The sequence below is a fragment of the Narcine bancroftii genome, chromosome 12 (genome assembly GCF_036971445.1).
Source record: "Narcine bancroftii isolate sNarBan1 chromosome 12, sNarBan1.hap1, whole genome shotgun sequence".
Lineage (NCBI taxonomy): Eukaryota > Metazoa > Chordata > Chondrichthyes > Torpediniformes > Narcinidae > Narcine > Narcine bancroftii.
Genome location: NC_091480.1, coordinates 9745575 through 9770880, shown reverse-complemented (window position 1 = coordinate 9770880; position 25306 = coordinate 9745575). Strand labels below are relative to the sequence as shown.

The 25306-nt window shown below is 41.7% G+C and overlaps 1 protein-coding gene across 3 annotated transcripts in view; it reads right to left on the bottom strand.

The window, feature by feature from the left end:
* Positions 1–25306, bottom strand: part of traf7 (TNF receptor-associated factor 7) — a 56179-nt gene that overhangs the window by 3235 nt on the left and 27638 nt on the right. For all 3 annotated transcript variants that reach the window (XM_069907331.1, XM_069907332.1, XM_069907333.1), the window contains 13 exons: positions 24296–24479; positions 22569–22703; positions 21841–22058; positions 19472–19545; positions 17416–17464; positions 14307–14434; positions 13564–13646; positions 11722–11761; positions 11486–11602; positions 9952–10074; positions 5966–6085; positions 4199–4330; positions 1989–2108 (listed from right to left, as the gene is read on the bottom strand). In XM_069907331.1, coding sequence (XP_069763432.1) covers positions 1989–2108; positions 4199–4330; positions 5966–6085; positions 9952–10074; positions 11486–11602; positions 11722–11761; positions 13564–13646; positions 14307–14434; positions 17416–17464; positions 19472–19545; positions 21841–22058; positions 22569–22703; positions 24296–24479 — 1523 coding nt within the window. The remainder of the gene's footprint in view (positions 1–1988; positions 2109–4198; positions 4331–5965; positions 6086–9951; positions 10075–11485; positions 11603–11721; positions 11762–13563; positions 13647–14306; positions 14435–17415; positions 17465–19471; positions 19546–21840; positions 22059–22568; positions 22704–24295; positions 24480–25306) is intronic.

The following is a 25306-nucleotide window of genomic DNA, read 5'->3' as shown; positions in this document are numbered from 1 at the left end:
AAATGTCTTCATAGATACGATTCACACAGGCGCACCTCAAGGATGCGTGCTTAGCCCACTGTTCGACTCACTCTACACCCATGACTGGGTGGCCAGGCACAGTTCCAATGCTATCTACAAATTTGCTCATGACACCGCAGTTGTCAGCAGAATCACAGACAGCAATGAGGAAGGGTACAGCAGGGAGATGGATCTAGCTTGTTGAGTGGGGTCACATCAACAAACTTGCACTCAGTGTTAGCAAAACCAAGGAGATGATTGTGGACATCAGGAGGAAGTCAGACTCCTCACTGAGGGGTCAACAGCAGAGAAGGTCAAGAACTTTAAATTCAACATCTCCGAGAATCAGTCCTGGAGCTTCCACGTCAATACAATCTCAAAGAAGACTCACCAATATGTACATTTTGTGAGGAGTTTGAGGAGATTTGGCACATCACCAAAGATTTCTCAAACACTTCCTACAGGTGTACTATGGATAGCATTCTGGTTGGCTGCATCACTGCAACCACGCAGGACAGGAAAAATATCTGGAGGGTTGTTAACTTGGCCTGTGACATCACGGACACCAATCTTTGCTCCATTCAGGACATCTGCAAGAGGCGGTGCTTTAAGAAAGCATCCTCAAGGACCCCCAGCAACCAGGCCAGGCCCTCTTCACTCGGTGAAAAGGTACAGGAGCCTGAAGACAAGCTCTCAACGGCATGAGGACAGCTTCTTCCCCGCTACCACCAGATTCTTGAATGAGCAATGAGATACTGCCTTAACTTTGACCTTTTCTTCCACTATTTTAACATTTATTTGGTCAGGTGGTTTCTACAAATGTTTGCCCTGTGATTGCTGCTGCAAAGCAACGGAATTTGGGACACGTCCACAGCAATAAATCCTGATTCTGATTATGCAACCTGCCCATGCTCCAGTGCCACGCACCAGTATGGGTTCAGGAGGATACACTCAACTCAATGACCCTGCATGGAGTCCTTGCAAAACCAAAGGAATGGAGTTCATCCAATGAACTGGGAAACCGTGTCAGATATCTCACATCAGACAGCTAGTCAGAATCATAGCCACACAGAATGGGGCCATTTGCCCCCTTTAGAGCAATCCAATCAGTTCCCAGCCCCTACCTTCTAGCAGTATTTATATCCCATTTCTATGAGAATGTTTAAAAAATTCCTCACAAAGGGCACCAGAAATGTGGAGAAGGCCATCCATTGATAAGGAAAAGCAATGGGAAGTAACCCTACCATGCCAGCGGACCAGCGAGGGGCTCAGTGGCTGAAGGGCCCACACAGGCTGTGGGCAACTTGCATTCGAAGGACCCATCCAGACCGCAGGCTGCTGGCAACTTGCGGTCGAAGGGCCCACACAGGCTGCTGGAGACCTGGTATCAGATCTGGGATTTGTGAGGGCAAGAAGGGCTCCCGAAGGACATCGGGCACTGAAGGCTTCCTAATCATATCGGAGGTTTGGATCTAGAGCCTGGATTGCCAGGAGTCTGAGAGGCGGCGGGAGAGCTGGAGACAAATCCATGGACACTCAGCATCCCTGAAGGGACTCTCTTTTGCTTCTCCTATTGTCATGGGTGCAGGGCAATGCTCATGGCAACTCTTTGTTTGCCTCATGGCAGATAAAAGTAGAAGTGTATCATGTATATTACATTTTTATATATTATTACGTGACAATAAAAGGAACCTTGAACCTTAATGACACAGGAACTGGCCATTAGATCTACACTGGTTCCCAAGGGAGCAATCCCATTACCTTGTTTCCTTGAACCCCCGACAACTTATTGTTCCATCAATTCCCACTTGCTTCCTTTGCCACCTATCTTGACTAAGGGAAAATTTACAAAGTCACGGGGACATTGGGGAAAAACTGGAACACGTGTCAGAAACCACAGTCACAGACCTCGAGGAAGGTAAGCGCAGAAACTGCAGGGGCCCTAGCAGAGGAGCTAAAACATCCTTATTGTACAGTAAAGCACTTACTTTAACTGTGCTATCCACTGCCCCGGAGAAAAGACGACCCCGAGAAACAGCCAGTGCAGTGACACTGCCTTGGTGACGGAGCAAGGTCTGCGTACAGATCATATTATCCATACTCCAAACCTAAAACAAAATGTAATCATGGACATTATCGTTGGACACTCCGATACAATATTTGTAACGATATTGTTTAGATGATCAAAAACAAAACCATTCAAGGATATCTATTTCCACCTTTTACCGCAGTTCATCAATCATGGTTGTATTCTACAGCAATTACTGTCACCAAATCATGACATTTTATTGACTCAGTCAAGTGAATCAATGTATTTCTTGAAAAGGTGTCAAAGTACAACTTTCAGGATCCTTTCCCACTGTGTAACAATGCAAAAAAATAATCTGCTGGAGCATCTCTGTGGGAGAAAAAGTCATCAGGACCCAGATGTGTCATCAGGAATGTTTTTGCTCTCATTTCCAGCACTCAGTCTCTTGTGTGATATCAGCATCCTCTTTTTCTACCCCTACTTCCCCAGGACTACACAGAGCTCATTAAAAGATTATGATGGTCATATTCCATCTGGGCACTCTCCAACCAAACGGAATTAACACTGACTTTTCCCATTTCTGTTAACCTCCTCCCCCAGTTTCTCGCTTTCTCTATCCCTGTCTCCTTTGCTCCAGATTCCTCACTCCTTTTCCTTCCCCCCCCCCCACTTTTTAAATTCAGATACCTACCTACTTCTTGCTTATACCTTGACAAAGGGCCCCATTGGAAATGTGAGTTACGCCCACCCCACCCCCCCACCAACCACTTCCTATAGATGCTCCATGACCTGCTGAGTTTTTTGAGTACTTTTATGAAATTGCACTTGTCCCAGAGTCTGCAGAGTTTGTTGAACTGCGCTCAATACAGAATTGTCTCGACAGAAAAAAAATACCTTTGTGGAATAATTAGGTGAAAATGATTAATCTACAAAGACATTTTTAGCAAGTTGGACCAAGTCTTGCTTCAACAGAGATTTAAAAAAAGACCCTCACTAGAACACCACAAGTTTCTCTGGAACCATGCAAGGTTTTAATACAATTCTAATACTCCTTGCTGTGTCTGTTCCCTGCAGGAAGCCTTGACTGGGAATCATCTTTGCGAAAATAAGAGACAACTGGGAGAGCTAATGAAGCTGTTGGGTCTCAAAGACATCAGATCTTGAAAAGTAAACCACTTGAGCCTTGCAGCTCTGTGGAAATTTGGTGACAGAGCATCTGTCACTCAGCACTGAGAAAATACAACAAAAGGGGAGCTCCATTGGGCAGGACTTAATGTTGTCCAGATGTGCTACGGAGGATATGAAGAAATCATCAATATGTAATTAGTCACAGACACACAAGATTCAGGAGCAGGAATGGGCATCTCAGCCCCTTTAGCCAGCTCGGCTATTCAACACAATCATGACTGATCATCCAAATTCACCTTTTCCTGACCCATTCAATCATTTGAGCCCTAAGAACAATATCTAACTCCTCCTTGAAGATATTTATTGATTTGGCTTCAACTGGTTTCTAGGATGGAGGATTCCACAGGGACACAACTGAAAGAAGAAATTTCTTCTCGCCTCAGTCTTATCTGGCTTAGTCCCTTACTCGGTGACCCCACTCTTGGAATTCCCAGCCACTGGAAGCCGCTTTCCTGCACCTTACCCGTCCCCTACCCTTTCAAAATTTCTACAAGATTTTCTCTCATCCATTTCAAATGCCAGTGAATCTAAGACTAATATCCCTAAATTTCATTTCATATGTCAGTTCCAATAGCCCAGGAATCAGTCTAAACTCTCTAGTTGTTTTCTTTTCATTTTTTAAATTTAGACATGCAGCTTAGTGACAGCCCCACAAGCCCGAGCTGCCAAAATATCCTGATTAGCCTAAAACCCCGTAAGGTGGGAGGCAACCGGAGTGCCCAGAGGAAACCCAAAGACACAGGAGAATGGGCAAACTCCTTATAGACAGTGGTGGATTCAAACCCAGGTCACCGACACTGTAATAGCATTGCCCTAACCACGACCCTAACCGTGCCACCCTCATTAACCATGATTAAGTTATGGCTTGCGTTTTGGAAGTGGAGTAAAATCTACTTACAATTTCATTCAATTAACGAATGCTATTCTCATAAAACTGAAGATAAAGGAACTCACTGTTATATTTCCAAGACCATAGCTTACCCGGAGCGATCGGTCATAAGATGCACTGAAGACTTTAGTCTGATCTGGTGTCGAAATCACAGCCAAGGCATATACTGTGCCCACGTGGCCAGTCAGAGTTCGAACTTGTTCCTTGGATTCTATATCCCATACCTTGAAGAAAAAGGATAGCATTTTATGCAGCTTCTTTTGACAATCTCAGAACATCGCAAGGTGGAGCAATGGGTAGTGTGGCTGCCCCACAGCTCATGCAACTTGCGTTCGACCCTGATCTTTCTCATCTGTGTGGAGTTTGAAGAATCATGAAGAAAGCTTGCCAGCGGCTATACCTACTGAGGAGTTTGAGGAGATTTGATATGTCACCAAGCATATTTCTACAGGTGTACTGTGAAGAGCCTTCTGACTGGCCGCATCACTGTCTGGTATGGAGCTGCCAATGCACAGGACAAGAAAAATCCACAGGCTTTATTCTATTAAGGACATCTACAAGAGGTAGTGTCTTAAGAAAACAGCCTCTATCCTTAAGGACCCTCTCCACCTAGGCCATACCCTCTTCACACTTCTACCATCAGAAAAGAGGTACAGGAGCCGGAGGACAAAGACCCAGCAACACAGGGACAGCCTCTTCCCCTCTGCCATCAGATTTCTGAATGGACAATGAACCACCAACAATGCCTCACTTTCTCCTATTTTTGCACTAATTTATTTATTTTTAAATGCAATTTTATAGTAATGTTTGCACTGTGAATTCACAATGAATTTCGTGACATGTTCATGACAATAAATTCCTGTTCTGAATATTCTCCCTGTGACGGCATCGCTTACCCCTGGGTGCATAGGTTTCCTCCCACGTGCCAAAGGCACATTGAAAAAGGTCAGTTAAATGGCTGGTCTATATTCCCCCAAGGTCGTTAAGTGTCAGGAGAATAGGATGCAGGGAAATAAATGGGGCATTGGAAGTAGCAGAGATCAGACAGACTGAATGGCCACCTACTATAACATGAGAAAAATACAAGAGGTACTAAATGAGGAAAAAAAGCATGGTATTGCAACAATTCTGGAAGTTCTCAGCTTGCCCCAAGCATCTGTGAAGAGATTTTTTGTTAAACTTTTAAACTTCTATCTTTAGACATACAGTATGGTAACAGGCCCTTTCAACCCATAAGCCCGTGACGCCCAAATATCCAAATGAACTTCCAACCCTCAGTACGTTTTGAAGGGTGGGAGGAAACCGGAGCACCCAGAGGAAAACCCCACAGTCATAAGGAGAACGTACAAACTCCTTACAGATAGCAGGGGATTCGAACCCCGGTCCCGATCGCTGATGGTGCAAAGGCGTTACGCCATCCGTGCCGCTGGTAATAGATCTTTACCTCCTATGGACACTGCGAGACCAGCTGAGTTCCTCCAGCGTTGCACGTTTCAGTCTCAGTTGCTGGGAAAGCACTGGGCTAACCGCTGTGCTAACCACATCAGAATTAATATTTCAAGTTAATGTCCTTGTTTTTCCCAGAACTGGCTGTATCACTTCTGATGAAAGAACATTGACTGAAACGGTTATCTCAGTTTCCACCTGCTAAGATTTTGCAGCATTTTCTGTTTTATACTTCGGACAATGAAATGCTTCTGAAGTGTAACACAGGTGCCAAAAAGGGCAGCACAAACAAAGAACAGACTGTACCGGTGACATCGACCGTGTTGACGATTATCATGTCGTAAACCTTTGCTAACTGTAAAACGTCTGTTCTCCAACTTTTGGAAGATGTTTAAGATGCATGAACTACTTACATGGATGAGGTTTTCATACGTCCCACACACAATGTGATGGTTAGTAACTGCAATGGAATAAACACTCCCGCCAGACGTCTGTAGCACGTGAACACATTCCAGAGTTCTTATGTCCCATATCTGCAGACAAAATCCAGATGTCCATTATAGTTGAAAGTTAAAAGCATTTGATTAAAAAAAATCCAAACTAAGGTTGACGGTGGGGCACACATTTAAAAAGTGGATTTTCTTTGACCTCCAGGAAATAATCAAGGTAAAATAGTTCATCAACATGCGTACATGTTGCAGTGAAAAGAGCACGATTTCAGGGTATAAGATTATAATGAAAAGCACCAAGCAAGGGCTGGATGAGAGCACCATTATGGAGCTCATTCATGACCCTGATGGCTGCATGGAAGAAAGTGTCTTTAGGTCTGTGGGTGTGTGTGCCTTCACACTCTTAAGCTTTCAACCCAATGGGAGGAGGGAGAAGAGAGTGTGTCCAGAATGTGATGGCTCCTTCAGTGTGTGGGCTACCTTTCCTAGGCAGAGGGAGACACAGGTAGAGTCGACGGAGGGGAGGGAGGTGTCCGTGACATTCTGAGCTGCAATCACTGCCTTCTACAGCTTCCAATCTTAAGTGGAGCAGCTCCCCTATCGTACTGTGATACACCCAGCGAATATGCTTTTCATAATGCACCTGTGGAAGTTGTTGAGGGACTGGGGGTGGGCATGCCATATTTCCTTAGTCTTCCAAGAAAGTGGAAGGATTAGTGCAGCTCCCAGAGGATAAGAAATTATTGGGCTTATTTGAGAAATTAAATATTTCAAATATAATTAATGAATGGCACTTAATGCTTTTGAAAAGGTCTACTTTGTTCTGCTTTAGTTATCTTTATAATCACAGTGTACATCCAGGCAAACTTGGAAACCTCACTCTTTTTTCCAATTTCGGGTTCTCAAATACTGTCTAACATACAGTGCATTTTCCACATGGGGCTAATCTGAATGGTAAGTGGTTCTTTGGCACGATTAACCAAACCTTTTTTTAAAGAAAGTCTGCAGGCACGGAGTTTGAAGTAAAAACACAATCCTGGAAAAACTCAGCAGGTACCTTGATGAAGGGCTCAAGTCCGAAATGTTGGTTATGTATTTTTTATATTTGCTATATAAAGTACAGCTGGTTGTTTTTCCAGACTCTTTTGTGTAGTCTTCCAAAGGCGCTATTTGCCTTGGCGAGTCTGTTGTCTATCTCGTTGTCGATCCTTGCGTCCGATGAAATGGGGCAGCCGAGATAGGTAAACTGGTTGACCGTTTTGAGTTTTGTGTGCCCGATGGAGATGTGGGGGGGCTGGTACTCATGGTGGGAGTTGTCATACCCACACTCCTGTTCGGCTCCGAATCATGGGTCCTTTACCGGCATCACCTACGGCTGCTAGAACGCTTCTACCAGCATTGTCTCTGCTCCATCTTCAACATTCATTGGAGCGACTTCATCTCCAATAGCGAAGTACTCGAGATGGCAGAGGCCGACAGCATCGAATCCACACTGCTGAAGATCCAACTGCGATGGGTAGGTCACGTCTCCAGAATGGAGGACCATCGCCTTCCCAAGATCGTGTTATATGGCGAGCTCTCCACTGGCCACCGAGCCAGAGGTACACCAAAGAAGAGGTACAAGGACTGCCTAAAGAAAGCTCTTGGTGCCTGCACATTGACCATCGCCAGTGGGCTGATCTCGCCTCAAACCGTGCATCTTGGCGCCTCACAGTTCGGCGGGCAGCAACCTCCTTTGAAGAAGACCGCAGAGCCCACCTCACTGACAAAAGACAAAGGAGGAAAACCCAACACCCAACCCCAACCAACCAATTTTCCCTTGCAACCATGTCTGCCTGTCCCGCATCGGACTTGTCAGCCACAAACGAGCCTGCAGGTGACGTGGACATTACCCTCCATAAATCTTCGTCCGCGAAGCCAAGCCAAAGAAAGAATAAAGTACACTGTTTGACCTGCTGAGTTTCACAAGAATTGTGTTTTTAACTTTACATTTTTTTTGAGGGTGGCTTCTATGAGAAAGAAATTTTTGTGGGCTTTGCAACACAATCCTAAGATTTGTCTTTCCATCTAATTTAGATCAGCAGGAACTCCTTTAAACCTCCCCCTATTCAGAAAAAGTGAGCAGGGCCACATCTGTTAAAGGTTGTGGATCACATTCTAATAGTTGCAATCTACAAACAAAAATTGCTGCTGTTGGAAGAGTTGGCGGAGAATTGTACATGTAGGTAATTTCCTAAAAATGTACCAACAAGGCCAATTTTGTGCAAGGTTACAGCTGTTGAATGATTCCCTATATTCATGAAATATACAATGCTCAATTCTAACTGAAATTCTCAATATACAGTCCACATTTATACAGTTTTATTTTGAGTATGGTTAAAACTTCTCAAAATTCAGGTACTTTCATTCTAGTATAGGACTAGATGTTACAATCCCGGGATGTATCAGTATTGGTTTGATTGATCCTCTCTTGTCGAGTTAGTACGGTCGGTTGCCTCAATTACAATAATGGAGGATGATCGCCAGGGTTATCACTATCAGGCACATCTTCAGTTGCATTCCCTGGTATCATTGGGTGTTTTTCCCCTTTTAATTACAAGACACCCTCAGATCTGGGTGTGCGTCCCAGATCCGTTTCTCCTAGTGGTCATTTCCCCAGGTAGGATTCCTTCCTTTTTAGACCTAGACCAAAGATTGGAACGAAATGTGGAAATTCAATTTGTAATACAGGTAGTCTCTGACTTGCAACCTTCAGCCATCCACACATATGACCAAAGAATAATATGTAAATATAAAAATTGTGTTTTTAGGGTGAAAGTAGAGGCTTACCTATGGAAAATAGGGCCTATGACAGGGGTGGCCAACCTCTCATGACAGCTGGCCTTGTGGCCGCCTTGTTGTATTTAACGAACGAGAAAATGGATACTTCTGACGTCTGTCCATTTCGAGGTATGATTGGTCGGTCAGAATGGAACAAGGTTGTAAGTTGAGGACTATCTGTACCAACTCTAGCACCCCATCCATCAGGCCTTATACTTTTGGATAATTAACAAGCAAGCTTTCAAATTTAATTGAGCTATTTTCTACGCAAAGCACACATGGAAATTGAACCCAACAGATCTGAACTTAAACTGTCTACCCATTGTGCATCAAGTATTGGTCACACCAGCTACACAGAGCAAGACTTTTTTTTTAAACCCCGTAGTCTGTTGCTAATTTGCATAGAACAATACTACACAAAAATAGGCCATCCGACTGAAGATGTTTACACTGAAAATGATACCAAAATTAAATTAAATACTGCCGCTTGCATAAGATGCCTACCACTCTATTGCCTGAATGCTCACTTGTTTATTTAGAAGTCTTTGAAACATTACTGTTGTAGCTGCTTCCACCACTACCCCTGGTACTGTTCAGCTTCAATGACCCTTTATAGGCAAAGAAAGGAGAAACTTCTTGGTGTATTTTGTGTACATGACAATAAACCGATCTTAGGATCTGGCTGGAGCTCAAGAGGCTGAGGGGGTGACCTGACAGAGATTTACATGAGGGGGCAATGAGAAGGTGGACCATCAGAATCTTTTCCTCAGCGTACAAGCCTCACACGCGAGAGGACACACATTTAAAGTGAGGAAGATGTGCGGTGCAATTTAAAAAAAAACACATACATACACGCACACACAGTGGTGGGAGCCTGGAATAAGCTGTCAGAGAGAGTTGTGGGAGTAAATACATTAAGATGCTTCTAGATGAATACACGAATGTGAAGGGGATGAAGAGATATCTTACAAGTGCAAACAGCAGAGCTTCAGTTTGATTTGGGCTTCGTGTTCAACACAGACACACGAGTTGAAAGACCTGTTTCTGTGCTGTCCTGTTCCAGATTAACAGAGCATAGCAAAATAGGAAGTTTGCGTTGTGTACAGAAAAGATAAGAATGGCACTCCAACCTTGATTGTTTGGTAGGATCCACTGTAAAGGTGGTTTTGAGAAGCCACCAAAGCTCGCACCCAATGATTCAAACCAGTGAGCTCCTTCTTCAGATTTAGATCCGTGCCCACAATGTCCCAAACCTTAGGAATAAATCGCATTGAAACTGTGTGTTAAAAATGGAGAATGACCAAGACTTAATGTCTACTATAACAGTATTTCTTCACCTGTAGACTGCAAACCACTGGTGGGTCCATGGATTGTTACAGCAAAGACAAATGTTACTGTTATCAAGAACATAATATGTAAACAAAAAAATCTGCTGGAAATATTAAGCAGTTTGAGCCACATCAGCTGGAGAAAAAGAATGGATGATGCTTTGTGTTGGAACCCTTCCTCAAGACAGTATGCAGAAGGGAGAGAGACAGTGTTGTAGCAAGGAGGGGTGAGACAGGGGCCCTAGGGGATTGGTGAAATGGGGTAAGTGTGAATGATAATGTGACAGATCGGGAAGGTGAGGGGGTGGAGTTGGGAGGAATTGAATGGCAGGTGCCAGTCAAAGAGGGAGAGAAGCAAGAGAGAAAATAGGTTGAGGTGGAGGTAGACGAGTCGAACAGGGTTAAGCTGGAGATAGGAGGGTAATAAGCAGAAACAAAAACTACTAGGAATGGAATTTGACAAGTAAAGGTGATATAATGGAAACTATTAGTGGGGAGTTGAAAGGCAGATTGGACCAGAGGTGGACTAATTTTAGTCCAGATTTCCATGATATCCCAATTATCATCTTTACTTTCTAGTGTATTTTCTTCTCCCTCTGAAGCTGCTCAACCCACTGAGTTCCTCCAGCAGATCGTTTTATGCCCTAGATTCAAGAATCCGCCGTCTCTTGTCTCATATAACACGTAAAACAGGGTTGCAAGTTTGACAACAAAAAAAATCCTACACATGGTCTGGGAAGTGGCTCCAACTAGTCAGACTTCCCACTTTCCCAGGGGTGGGCATGGAAGAAGGGTGGGGGGGGGAGGGGGAAGGTGGAGTCGAGCTCACCAATCCCCCACCTTACCATGGGTAGTCTTGGAAGAGGCTCCAGTTCACCAGTTCCCCCCCCCCCCAACTTTCCCAAAGGTGATCTTCGAAGGGGGAGTCAAGCTTGCCAGTCCCCCACCTTCCCACGGGTAGTCTGGAAAGGTTGGGCTTGAACTCGTCAGTTCCTCCATTTTCCCCCATGGGTGGTCTGGAAAGGATGGGCTCGAACTCGTCAGTTCCTCCATTTTCCCCCCATGGGTGGTCTGGAAAGGATGGGCTTGAACTCGTCAGTTCCTCCATTTTCCCCCATGGGTGGTCTGGATAGGATGGGCTCGAACTCGCCAGTTCCTCCATTTTCCCCATGTAGCAAAGTAAAGAATACTCAAGGTGATCTGCAGGTGAGAAAAGGTGGAGACCAATTGCATTCTAGATGTAGGACTGGGTTGCTACAAAGAGATTATAACATTCCTAAAAAAAAAACTATAATAAAGTGCCCAGAAGGTTGCTACTTCCCTAAAGATTTATTACCTTAATCGCTTTGAGCGAGCCACTGAAGAGCATGTTTTGTGACGATACCAAAGTGCAAACTGGATTGTCGTGCGCCCGAATGGTGTTGACTTTTTGCAAAGCTGGAACATCCCAAACCTACAGGGTACGATCAAAGAACCCATATCGGTGGATGAGAAGGTACCTCTGAACAAAGTCCAAAAACACAGGCAATGTAAAATGTTCCGCACAGATTCCTACTTGATTAGCATACTCACAATTATTGTGCAGTCTGCTGAGCCACTGTACAATTTGTTCCTAGAACGGAAAGTTAGAAGGAAATGTGTACATTTTATTCAAATGTTCACTGGAACATATGGCATCATTAACATGGCAAAAAACACCCTAAACATTGTTAAGTGGATTAATATTCAGTTGGGTCAACAGGTTGCCAAAGTAACACATTTTCAGGAGGAGTCTTTAAGTCGATTGTACTACAGTCACAGTCCTAAACTCCAGACTGCTCAGGGATTGGGTTGACCCAGACTTTTGGATTCTCAGGAAATACTACTAAAATTCAAATTTAAGGAGAAATAAATGAGATGAACAGGTAGTTTATTACCAAAACATTTTTTCCTCAAATCAAATAGAAAGTACAATAAAAGGAATAAATATTTATTCACACATTTCTGCGACTTGTGTGGTGCTTACACAAAAGCCTGCTACATTTTTAAAGTTTGAGAGTTTTCTGGCAGTACAAACCTAAACTCCAAGCTATTCACAAAACACAAGGTGAAGAAAATTAGACCCCTGCAAGACATTAGGCTAAAGGTTCAGCCATTCAGAGGTTTGTTTGGGTTGGTTGAGTTTCACGAGAAGAAAGGCAAGATCATGGAGTGGCTTGAAAACAAAATTGAGAAGGTCAAGACTGAGGTTTAACCAGATCAGGAGTCAATGGAGATCAGAAGATACAGGGATGTGCTTAAATAAGGAAACAGGTAACAGAGTTAGAGATAAATTAAAATTTACAGAATGTGCAGGTTTAGAGGCTGTTGAGAAAAATGAAATGGTTAAGATTGTGGGTAATAATGGTATGCATGAAGGATTTGAACAATAGAGCTGAGGCTGGAGACTAGATTAGTTCAGTCTTCCCAATTTTTAATTCGAGCTGATCTTTGTTGAATACTGGTATTCGATGCTGTGAAGCACCAGACAAAGGTGTCAGTGAGGTGGACAGGTCACATCAGTGTGCATTCAGATACATTGCTCCAGGTGACAGGTAGATGAGGAGGAGGAGGGAGAAAGGATTGGTCCATGAGGAAGATGGTGCAGGGGTACAAAGTGAAACCTCTGCAAGCGACTCCGGCTACAACTCAAACAGTTCTGCTGAAGGGTAATTAGCCCGTAAATGTTAACTCTGCTTCTCTCTCCGCAGATCCTGATGGATATTTCCAGCCCTTGCTGATTAGATTTCCAGCAGCCCAGGAAATGTGCTTTTTGTTTCCATTTTGGAAGAAAGAGCAGCTGTTCCGCCTGATAGATAATGGCAATAGGGCTGAGTAATCAACAATTTGGAAAGCTGCAGGCAGATTGAGCAGGATCAGGAGAAAAAAGTTAAAACAGTCAAGTTCAGAAAAAATGAAATAACAATTGGAACCAATCCTTGGACTGATTCCTTCGACAGGTCTAGAATAAAGATGAGGAACAGGTCCTTCAGCCCAAAATGATGCACACTCTTCTATTCCTTGCATATTCATGTGTCTATCCAGAAGACTCTTAAATGCTACTATTATATCTGCTTCCACTACTACCCCTCGCAGCCTGTTCCAGGCACCTACCACTCAAGAGTATTAAAAAAAAATTTGGCCTGATATCTCCTTTAAACTTCCCTACCTTTAAATGCATCTGGTTTTTTTTACCCGGGAGACTTGGGGGGGGGGAGGGGGGGCGGCAGCGGAGATTCTGTCTACCTTATCTATGTCTCTCAATTTTACAAACTTCCATCTGGTATCCCCCTCAGCCTCTGACACTCCAGAGTAAACAATCAAAAATTGTCCAAGCTAAAATAAAACAAAACCAGGCAAGATGAACCAAAGTGAGGTGAAATTTTTATTGCATACCCTTGAATGCAAAGAGCCAAGACTATACCATCATGTCCCTCCAGCGTCTTCTGGCACTTGTACGTGGTACAGGTATCCCATACCTAAAACGGGTTTCAAACATCACCTCAGTCTCATGTAATAGCTTCAACAGGAATGTTAACAAATCAATCAATCTTTAAAAAGAAAACATGATAAAATGAACCAAGACACTTCAGAGGAATGTGACCAAGCTATATTTCTACATTAGGAGATATTAAGGCAGATGGTCAATGAGGGAGGATTAATCAGCCTGTTAGAAGAGGTACAGTGGGAATTCCAGAACAGAGTAACAGCCACCAAAGGCATTGTTGCTGTGATGGAACAATCTTTTTAAAAAAAAATGATGAACAAATAATTATTTGTACAGTGCCTTTTGTCCAAAAATACCCTGCATTTCTCAGAGATGGGTGGTAGAGGGGAAGGAAAGGATGTTGAGCAATAATTGATATGACCAAGCAACTGACTTAAAAAAGGTTTTTGAACTGGGACAAAATGAAGCAAGATGTTTAAGAAACAGATCAAAAGGGGAAGATAGAAACAGCTAAAACTTTCAGGAAAAACGCACAGAATACTCAGAAAAGTTTTAAGAAAACAAGAGTTTGAGAATAATATATACATTGGTATGTTGAAAAATGATTCTAATTTTTATGTGGCCATGATAATCTGTGGAGAAATAATACATTCTCAAGTAAGCTCAGGTTGCAACAGAATCGAAAACAGACCTTGATCGTTTTATCTGAAGAGCCACTGAAGAGCAGATCGCCAGTCGAGTGGACACACAAACACCAAACTGGTCCCTGATGACCCACAAAGGTACCTTTACACTTAAATATCTGCTGAGGGTCATAAGCTGAAAAAACAAAGGTGCATTGTCAACATCTGATGGCTGAATTGATCATAGTTTAACACAATACTACATGTCAAGCACAATTGCAACTCTTTAAAAAAAAAATCAGAAAATCACTGTGCTCCCTTTACATACAGTAAAACCTCTGGTATCCAGCATCTATGGGGATTGGGAGATACTGGATAAGTGTATTTTCCAGTTGCTTGAGACCTACAGTGCCTAACTAATACATCTGCATTAAGAATAAACAGTTTATGCGTTAGCTATAGAACCACTAGCAGAATTGATAAGAATAGATAATAATATAAAAGGAGTAAAAATAAAAGACAAGGAATATAAAATCAGTCTATTTGCGGATGATGTTATAGTGTACTTAACAGAACCAGAACTATCAATAAAAGAATTATATAAGAAATTGAAGGAATATGGAGAAGTGTCGGGTTACAAGATAAACGTAAATAAAAGTGAAGCAATGCCTATGAATAATGCGGATTTCTCAAAATTTAAGAAGGAATCTCCATTTAGATGGCAAATGCAGGCAATAAGATACCCAGGTGTACAAATAAACAAAAATCTCGGCCAACTATATAAACTCAATTATTATCCACTAATGAAAAAATTACAGGACGATTTAGAGCATTGGAAAGATTTACCACTAACACTAATAGGAAGGATAAACTGTATTAAAATGAACATTTTTCCAAGGATATTATACTTATTTCAGGCATTGCCAATACAACTGACAGAAAAATTCTTCAAGGAGTTGAAGAAAATAATAAGGAAATTTTTATGGAGAGGGGGGAAACCGAGGATAGCACTAGATAAATTAACAGAATGGTATAAACAAGGAGGCTTACAACTGCCAAACTTTAAAAATTATTATAGAGCCGCACAATTAAGATACCTATCAGATTTTTATCAAACAAGGGAAAAGCCAGATTGGACGAGATTAGAATTAGATAAAATAGGGGAAAAGATACCTGAACACATATTATATAAATGGGATGAAAAATTGGTACAACATAGAAGTTCTCCAGTATTACATCATCTCCTCAATATTTGGAAGAAGATTCATGTAGAAAGAAATAAAACAAATTATCAATTACCAAAACTAATATTGACACAAAACAAGTTACTCCCTTTTACAATAGATAACCTTTCCTTTAGAGAATGGGAAAAAAAAGGGATTAAAAGAGTAGAAAATTGTTTTTCAGGAAATAGATTCTTATCCTTTGAACAAATGAGAGATAAGTCCAATATAACTGGAGATACAGCACTGGCATATTACCAATTGAGATCCTACTTGAAGGATAAATTAGGAAGCAGTTTGAGTTTGCCAGAGGGAAGTAACCTTGAATATGTGATTACAGATACAATGTTAATCAAAAGATTTATAACAAATATGTATATTAAACTGCAAGAAAAGGAGAATGAGGAAACAAATGGTAAAACTAAACAAAAATGGGAACAAGATTTAAATATAAAGATAAAAAAGGAAACATGGGAGAAATTATGTTCTGGAACGATGAGAAATACAATAAATACGAGGCTACGTATGATACAATATAACTGGATACACAGACTATACATTACACCTCAAAAGTTAAATAAATGGGACCCAACAGTATCTGATAGATGTTTTCGATGTAAAAAAGAAATGGGAACAACAATTCATGCAATCTGGACATGTGAGAAAGTAGAAAAATTTTGGGAAGATCTCAATCAGATATTAAATAAAATAACAGAAAACAATATACCAAAGAATCCAGAGATCTTTCTCCTAAGTAACATAAAAAACAAAGAATTTGGAATTGATTTGGAGGATGCACAAAAAAGATTTGTTAAGGTAGCTCTAGCCGTAGCAAAAAAATGTATTATGTTAACCTGGAAATTGGAAGATAATCTGAAAATACAACAATGGTATATAGAAATGAATAAATGTATTCCATTAGAAAAAATTACATATAGTTTAAGAAATAATATTGAAATATTCGAACAAATATGGGAGCCTTACATTAAATACAATAGCGAAAACCTACCGGGGACAATCATTACCTAAGTTGATGGAAGGAGAAGGAAAGAAAAGAATGGACTCAGTAGAATTTCTGGTGTATTTTTGTTGAGTGACAACATTATCTGACTGGTTTAATGTATTCTAGATTGTATACCTTAAATGGATGGGAGGGGGGGGTGGGTTGGGAGGAGGGGGGGGGGAGAAAATGTCACTGTATATGTGTAAAAAGGAAAAAGTGTGTATCATGGCTAATGTGATTTATGGTGTGAAAAATAAAAAAAATTTTAAAAAAAGAATAAACAGTTTAAAAGACAAAAAATATAATACCATAATTGTATTGAACAAACTTCACTTGCATGAATTCATTATATAAACCTTAAAGCATTTTACTCTTTTACCAGTCACATTCTTTGAAAACATTTAACCGTCACTGCATCTGCAGATTCCTCCCTCTCCACAGAGTCGCCCAAAAAAATGAACAATAGTATTATAGACAATTAACCCCCACCTCCCCCAAGTTTACAGATAAAGCCTCTAACCAGGGCAAGTCTTGCTAAGCAGAGATAAGCAGACACTTTAAGAGAGTCACCCCAATGCCAAGCACCATCAAACAGCTCTTCATTCTGGGCGACGTCATTGCTGTTTCATGCAACTTTATTCAAACAGTTGCTACAAGTAAAGCCCGACCAAGGCGCTCCGCTGGCTGAATATTTGCTCCCATCATTACCAAAGGTTTATGTGTTACTTCAGAGAACATTTACAATTTTACACTTAGGTATTTTTTTACCTATTATTTTAATTCTATTTTTTAAATTTAATTTCTTTGATTTTTTTTTTGCCGGTTGCTTGAAATCTGGATACCAAGGGTTTTACTGTATTTGGTTCCCACTGGTTGCACGGAAATCTATTTTGTGACTGGGTGCATCTTGAGAGAAGGGACAGCAATGAGCTATTTGAAGGAAATACTTACAACCCAGGATTCCCATGTTTAACCTGGCGTTGATATGTGAAAGTTCATCCTATAATGAAATAAAATTCACATTAACGAAAGGTCATGCAATAAAGCACAATACACAATAACACAAAATATGGAATCTTGTCACAGGAGTTGCTGACAATTGGATCTGTGGATTTTGCAGCATGCTGCATTTAATCTCCAGTTGAAGAAACTAAATCGTGGACATTTCAATAAAGCTTCACACCCAAAAAATGGACCAACTTTTGACCCATTGATGCTATGCGTCCAGCAATTCTTTGTTTGCTTGAGATTCCGACATCTGCAGCTTTTGCATCTCTCCAAGTTATGGGAGCACTGGACTTGCATCATTAAGCAACAGTACATGAATAGTACATGCTGACACTTTGATAATCAGATTTCAGATTTATTGTCAGAGCACATATATGACATCACATACAATCCTGAGATTCATGGTCTTACGGGCATGGCAGAATTACCACTAATTGGCAGTGCAAAAATAAACTGTACACAGCGTAAAGATTGTAAGCAAAGAACTGTAAACAGATAACAAATGTAAACAAACTGACTGTGCAATATCCAGAGAATAAAAAAGAAAATCAATAAAGTGCACAAGTAAGTCCTTAAATGTGTCCCTGATTGAGTTTGTTATTGAGGAGTCTGATGGTGGAGGGTTAACAGCTGTTCCTAAACCTGGTGGTGCGAGTCTTGTGGTGGCGATACCTCTTTCCTGATGACAGCAGCAAGAACAGAGCATGTGCTGAGTGGTGAGGGTCTTTGATGATTGGTGCTGCTCTCCGACAATAGCATTCCCTGTAGATGTAATTAATAGTGGGATGTGATGCCCTGGGCTGTGTCCACTAACTTTTGGAGGGCTTTAGTGTCCCCATACCAGACTGTGATACAGATGGTCAGCGTACTTTCAAATTACTTCTTGAAAATCCTGACTTCAAATTTAAGTGTACATAAAATAGAATATTGTCAGTTAGGGTACTTCAAACAGTCTGACTCTGGGTGGGAGGTCACTCATTTGAGTTTTTACCAAAAATTTAAATGCAACTTTCAGTCCATGAACTCGTGCCGCCAAATTGACTTACAACCCCAATATGTTTTGAAGGGTGGGAGGAAACTGGAGCACCCGGAGGAAACCCAGACAAGGGAAGAACATACAAACTCCTTACAGACAGCGTGGAATTCGAACCCTTGTCCCGACCACTGGCGATGTAACAACATTGCACTAATGTAGCAGTTAGCGCAACACCTTTAGAGCATCAGCCATTGTGACCGGACTGGAGTTCGAATCCTGCACTGTCTGTAAGGAGTTTGTATGTTCTCCCCGTGTTTGCATTGGTTTTCTCCAGGGGCTCTGGTTTCCTCCCACCATTCAAAACGTACCAAGGGTGTAGGTTAATGGGGTATAAATTGGGCAGCATGGACTAGTAGGCTGAAATGGCCTGTTATTGAGCTTTATGTCTAAATTAAAAAATTAAACTGCTATACGAACCGTGCGTAGTTGGTCAACAATCATAGTTTCTGCATGTATGCCTGTGCAAAAATTTTAGTTCTAGTATCTTAAAGGAACTACAGTATGAACTGTAAAAATAAAAACTACTCATGAAGGGAACTCTACGCAACAATGGAATTAATTCAGAGCAAGCAATGAAATTACATTTCATAAAACTTATGGACATTAATTTACAACATACTGAACTTTCAAGAATAAAGCAGATGGTGTGAGATTTATGTTAAGCATGGATTGACAACTGGACAATTTAAGGAAATAGGAACCAAATGTTTACTGTCCTGTTTTTCATCTTTCCATGTTTTTTGCAAGTAAACTTTCAAGATGTGTTTTGAACTCCAATGCTGCCTATACTGCCAGGAATCCCAACATTATCAGGATACGCCATCTGTACTACATCCAGAAAACAAACATCCTTGTTTCCCAGAAGTATGGATGGTCTTGCATAAACAAATAAACTTGAGGCTGCAGGCAAATGAGTTATTCGCAACTCCAGTTACAGCTGGACATGAGGAAACCAAGTCTTACACTGAGCATTGAGGTATCTCTGCGGAATTCCATGAGGTCCTCACTGAGTTTACTTTGGTTTTCATCCAAAACATCTAAAACAATAACACAAGTTTCAAATCAGACTCCACAATAATTAATGCATGTAAAGTCCACCATAAACATATTACAAACCACGTGCCCAAGTGCTTGAGTTTGATAACGCTCCTAACTCTTGGAGCATGAAAGGTGGTTTGTAACTTCAAACTACAATCTTGTTTTCAACTTCTTGTGCATTTACCAGTCGATGCATTCGGTTTCATTGGTTTAAGACCATAATAAAATGGATAGGGTGCTTATATTTTCCATGTAAAAAGTACAGAATTTGCTGAATAAAAGAGCATGCTGCTTTGAATAAGATGCAAGTGGATGTTAATGGATTGCACTTCAATGGAGGCAGTGTGGGAGCAATTTTTGTGTGTATCTGCCTGTAGTCCTATCCCCATCTTAAGACCATTTCTGGCCAGGCCCTACAAGCACAAGCCAAATCCAGGCTGTGCAAATGTAGCGACAACCCTTTCCTAAACTCTGATCAAAGCAACGCATGCCAGTGAACTGATAAACTAGCCTTCCGAAGAATAATCAGATCACTTTTTTTATAAAGGAATCTATTTCTTTCCTTTCTATTTTATTCACAATTAAGACCGACAAGATGTCTTTCAAACCATTTGCATCTTTCTTTTTTCTCCCCATTAAAGAAAGGAAAATGTATTTTGCTGTAATACTATACTGACTAAACTTGCAAACATACTGAGAGTCTCTCTCAGGAACCAGGAATATGCACAGCAGCAATGAGATTTAAACTTGATGCTGACAATTACTTAATAGAAAAATAATTTACTAAACATTTATACATTCTTTGAAACAACTGTGGATTGATAGAGGCTTTGAAAAAGGTACAGAAGAAATTTGCCTAGCTCCTGTCTGGTTTAGAGGAGTTGATAGGGTAGTCAGAACCTTTTACCTAGGGTCAATATGTCACATACTCAAGGATGTATTTAAGGAGAGGGAGAGAAAGTTTAAAGAATTAAAAATAAATGCAGAGTGGTGGGCGCCTGGAACACATGAATAGGGAAGGTGGTCATGGCAGCTGCAGGACCCACACTGCGGGCTGCTGGTAACTGACTCATGGGAATCAGGTATGCGAGCCAGGATTCAAGAGGGTGCCGAGGGGAAGAAGAGCTCCCAAAGGACCTCGGGCACTGAAGGCTTCCTGGTCGTGTTGGAGGTTTGGATCTGGAGCTCTGACTGCTGTTGAATCAAATAGGAGTCTGTGTGGCTATAGAGGGAGTGGGAGTGCTGGAGGTGAACTCACGGACACTTAAGCCGCCTTCAGGTGCATTCTCTGCCAAGAATGCGACTGCAGAAGCAGATGCAGAGCTTTGGAATCGTCATTCAGGAGGCAGCCCTGAAAGCGCTGCGCTGTCCACCTGAAAGTGACATTTGCACAGGAGACATCTCGGAGCACACTCCGGCTCCTATCCACTGTAGCTGTACTCCCACCCACTGACACGAAGCGCGATGAAGGAGAAGCAGAAGGAACACAGGATTATGGTGGACCCGGAGCAGGCAAGAGAAATACTGATGATGGTTTCAGCCTTTCTGTGATCAGAATGAGATACGTCAAATCCTTGGCAATACCCTGCCTGCACACTGTGTTTCCAAATTCGCGCCAAGCGTCTCGGGCTGATGGTGTCACCAGCCTGCCCCTTAGCAGCCGCTTTCAGGAGGCTGTGTTAGGTGCCTAGGGGGTCTTTAGTGCTCCGGCGATTATCCTTCCCAGAGGAGGGTTAGAAAGTGCGCCTCAGAGGCGCCTCCAGCTCTTTCAGGTGGGTACCCCAAGAGCCGCATACAGGTAGAATATGCGGCTTTACATCGGGATATTCTGGCCACCTGAAAAAACCTTTAGTGACTCTGAACAGACTCTCTTTTGCTTCCCTTTCTTTCTTATTGCCAGGCGACATTACTGGTGACTCCTTTTCTCGTAATATTACATGTTCTGCACTATTACGTGACAATAAAGGAATCTTGAATGAATGTGCTGGGATGAGAGGAATATGCATCATGAACAGATAGTAGAACTGTAGTTTAGTTTAGCACAGACAGAGTGGGCTGAAAGGCCTGTCCCCATGCTGCACTCTTCTCTGTATATTGCATTATTTTGCTGCTAGAGAGCACATCAGAAGATAATGCTGGAACCATAATGAAGCGTTTGTTATAGTTATTTGAGAAAAAGTCTACGTGCCATTCTAGTCAATGGAATTAAAGGAGGAGTGTTCAATCAATGGTTGATAGTCTCGCACATGGACTAAAGCCAAATTATTGCATTTGAAACCAGTATCTCCACATACCAAATTTCAGTTCCAGTGACTTCTCCACCTGGTCAAGTTTTTCAGAGAGTTTCCCCAGCATTGACCGAAGAAAGGCAATCTCTTGATCCTTTTGAGCCAGTCCCACTTGCATCTCATGGAAACGATCATCTGTCTGCTGCAGGAACTCCTTCAGGCCCTCAAACTTGCACGCCTCCAGATGGGCTTCGTAGGTGTCCTGATTCCCTACAAATACACACCTGATTTTTGAGGGGGGGGGAGGTGGTTAGAAAGGGAAGGGATAACAATGACAGACAATGTTACTAACTGCTTTGAGAAAATGCTTTTACAAAATATTAAAGACTAATTTTTGGTTCTTTTTTGCTCTGAAAAATTGTTATCCCTCCTTTGTAGAAATTAAAAAAGCCATTAGAATCCCAGTTTTACAAAATAACTTTATTTTTAATTTAGAGATACAGTAGGGTAACAAGGCCTTCTGGCCCATGAGCCCATGCTGTCCAAATATACCCATGTTACCAATTAACGTACAAACCCAAATCTTTCAAGCATGAGAGGAAACAAACACAGAGTGAACGTACAAACTCCTGACAGACAGCGCCGGATTTGAGCCCAGTCGCTGGCGCTCTAATAGCATTGCACTAATCGCAGCACGAAAACATGATTTAATTCTACGGGAATCACAAACTAGTTTATTAAAAGACATCAAAGAAAGAAGTGATATTTTGCAAGTAGATTTCTGCAATACTTACCCGTATTTGGAGTGGGGGCATTTGATGTGTTCACATTGTTTAAGGTGGGAATCAAGATTCATTTTTAGAAGTGGGGGGCAACTTGGATTGTTCGGACAATGAACTGGCCTGTAATCACAGCTGCCCTCGTGATCTCTGTAAAAAGGCAAAATATTCTGTTAAGATGTTTTTTTCGTAACCAAAAAAACTAACGTAATCAATTGCTGGTCATTCATGATTTTGTTATCAATGTTTCACTCTTTTCCGTGTAAAAAGGAGTCATCGAAATTCACCACAAATATAAAACTTCCCAAATTACAAAAGTAAAAGGCAGTTTTCTAATGAGACAAAGCTCAATTTAACAAAAAAATATTAAAAATAAAAGGCCAATTAGAAAAAGAATTACACATTAATATTGAAATACAAGAAAAAAACCTGTGAAATTATATTGCGTGAACCCTCATTCACACACTCTGAAGATCCCAGTAACAAGAAGTCTGACCAAAGCACATGTTTCAGTGGGTACTCTCCCTGATCCTACTTACACCTGAAACAGCTTTAGGTTTTATTCCAAAGACAGCACCTGGACAATGGGGCCATCCCTCAGTGCAAATCTGACATTTCGGTCAGCCATTCTTAACTTTTTTTGTTAAACCTATGGCTCCCTTAGGACTACTCAAAGTTCCCTGTGTAGCAGTCAAGTTTAGTTGGTTTCTTCCATAGATTTCTCCTACTGACTAAATAAAAAAATCATTGATTCCATGGGCCCCCCAAATGTGTTGTGGCCCCCAGCAGGGAGGGGGTATGACCCCATTGAGAATGACTGGTCTAGGTTATGTGCTGCGCTGCATATTGACCCCATTCCCCTTCTGGACTTGAGTCAGGAATAAATCAGACACATACTTGGATATTTGCTGAAGTGGACCATCTTGAGAGGATATTCTCATTCAGGTTTGTTCAAAGAAAATAAAAAGTAGCACTTTGCAAGCTTTTTTCCCCCCAGAGTATGTATTTTAGATCAATGAAAATCTATTTAAACCTTTGATAACAAGTTTGTGCTTAATGGAGATGCAGGAGGGACGGCTGATGCTAGAATCAGGAGGGAAAGTAGAATTTGCTGGCAGGTCCTGAAGAGTTCTGACCCTCCAGCAGATTGATTTTTGCTTAAGCTAATTAATGTCTCCATAATCCAATTTCTCGTGCCCACTGATAACAGCTGCAGCAGGATGTGAATTGCAGCTACTTTTTCCACAGCTGAGTCTTCAGTCTTATTGAAGATGTGGGAGCATTATAAAATTTAAATCAAAATTATCCTTTCTAACTTCAGTTGAACGAATGACCAAGCAATCAATGCATGTAATTACTTAATCTACAAAAACTCAATATCAATTAACAGGGTATTCCCTTGTGACAGTTTTTGGTTTCAGTGTTCAAGCTGTGTCTCAACTAAAGAAACAGATAGAAAATTACAAGGCATGAACAGTCCCAAGGCAACAATAGTAAGACCCAAAGCCAACAAATGACAGGTGTATGAAATTACACATACCTGGTTGATGGGGATATTTCTTCTCGACAGAAACAGATTGACAACATTTTCTAATGAAGTGGATGAATAACCATGAAATAACTCCCAAATAATACACTTCACTGTTGAAGGGATACTTATGTATTCACATTTTGTAGAAGCCTTTTTAAAAGCAGCTTGTCAAGTGAAAATATGCCACTGTTTAAGATGAAGTGCAACTTACTTTCGACCGCTCAATTTAACAGTGAATGGACATCCTCGTGGGTCAACCTCAAAGGCTCCGGGCTTTCCATTGGAAACTTGCTTGCAGCCATATTTACAGTGGACGAACAACTCTCCAATCTGCTCCGCAACAGCAATGTTATTAACTACAACTGTCAGCTTAGCATTGTCAACAGGACACTTTTCTGGGAACACACACAAAATAAATTATCAAACTAGGATGCAAAATTCAAGATGGCGCTCCGACATAGTACATTTTCATTCACACACTATGCACAATAAGTTTTAAGCTTACAATTTCTTAACAATAAAATGGTGCAAGATTTGCTTATTATTTATAAGCTAATCTTAAAGTGGGTTGTGAACATTTTAGTAAGATTTGGAGCAAATTTTTATGAAGTGCCTTTTGTTGAATTTCTTCGTGAGGAGGAATACATAAAGATGTGGTGACCACAAATGAGGCTTGCAAGAGGTGCGATTTACAGGTGTGAGGAATGTTTGTGAGGTACAGTACTTCAGAACCGGAGCCTGCAGGGAAAGCCCACGCAGACATAGGGAGAACGTACATACTCCTTACAGAGAGCATGGATTCGAACCCCGGTCCCGATCGCTGGCGCTGTAAACGATGCTGCCCAAGTGTAGACTAATGAAGAGGGTGGTGCTGCCAGAGCCGATGTAGTGGTAGCACTGTCACTAGTGCAGACCAGTGGGAAGTGGAGATGCAGCGCTCCTGTGGGGTCCAGTCGACTGCCATCAGCTCCACACGGGCTTTGAATGACTCACTGAGGGAGCTGATAGTGGTTTTAGTTGAATTCCCCATGACCACGGGTCTGCGCCCAAGATGGTGGCGCCTATTAATCGGCAGCAGCCACGAGGGGCGCAGTCTCCGGGGAAGTGGAGGACTGGAGCAGGGCATCAGAGGATGGGAAGATCATGCACCATCTGAGAGGGAGAAGTGGAGGAGATGACCTGAAGGGTCAGTGAACATGGCGGCTTTCCAGTGAAGGGGCTC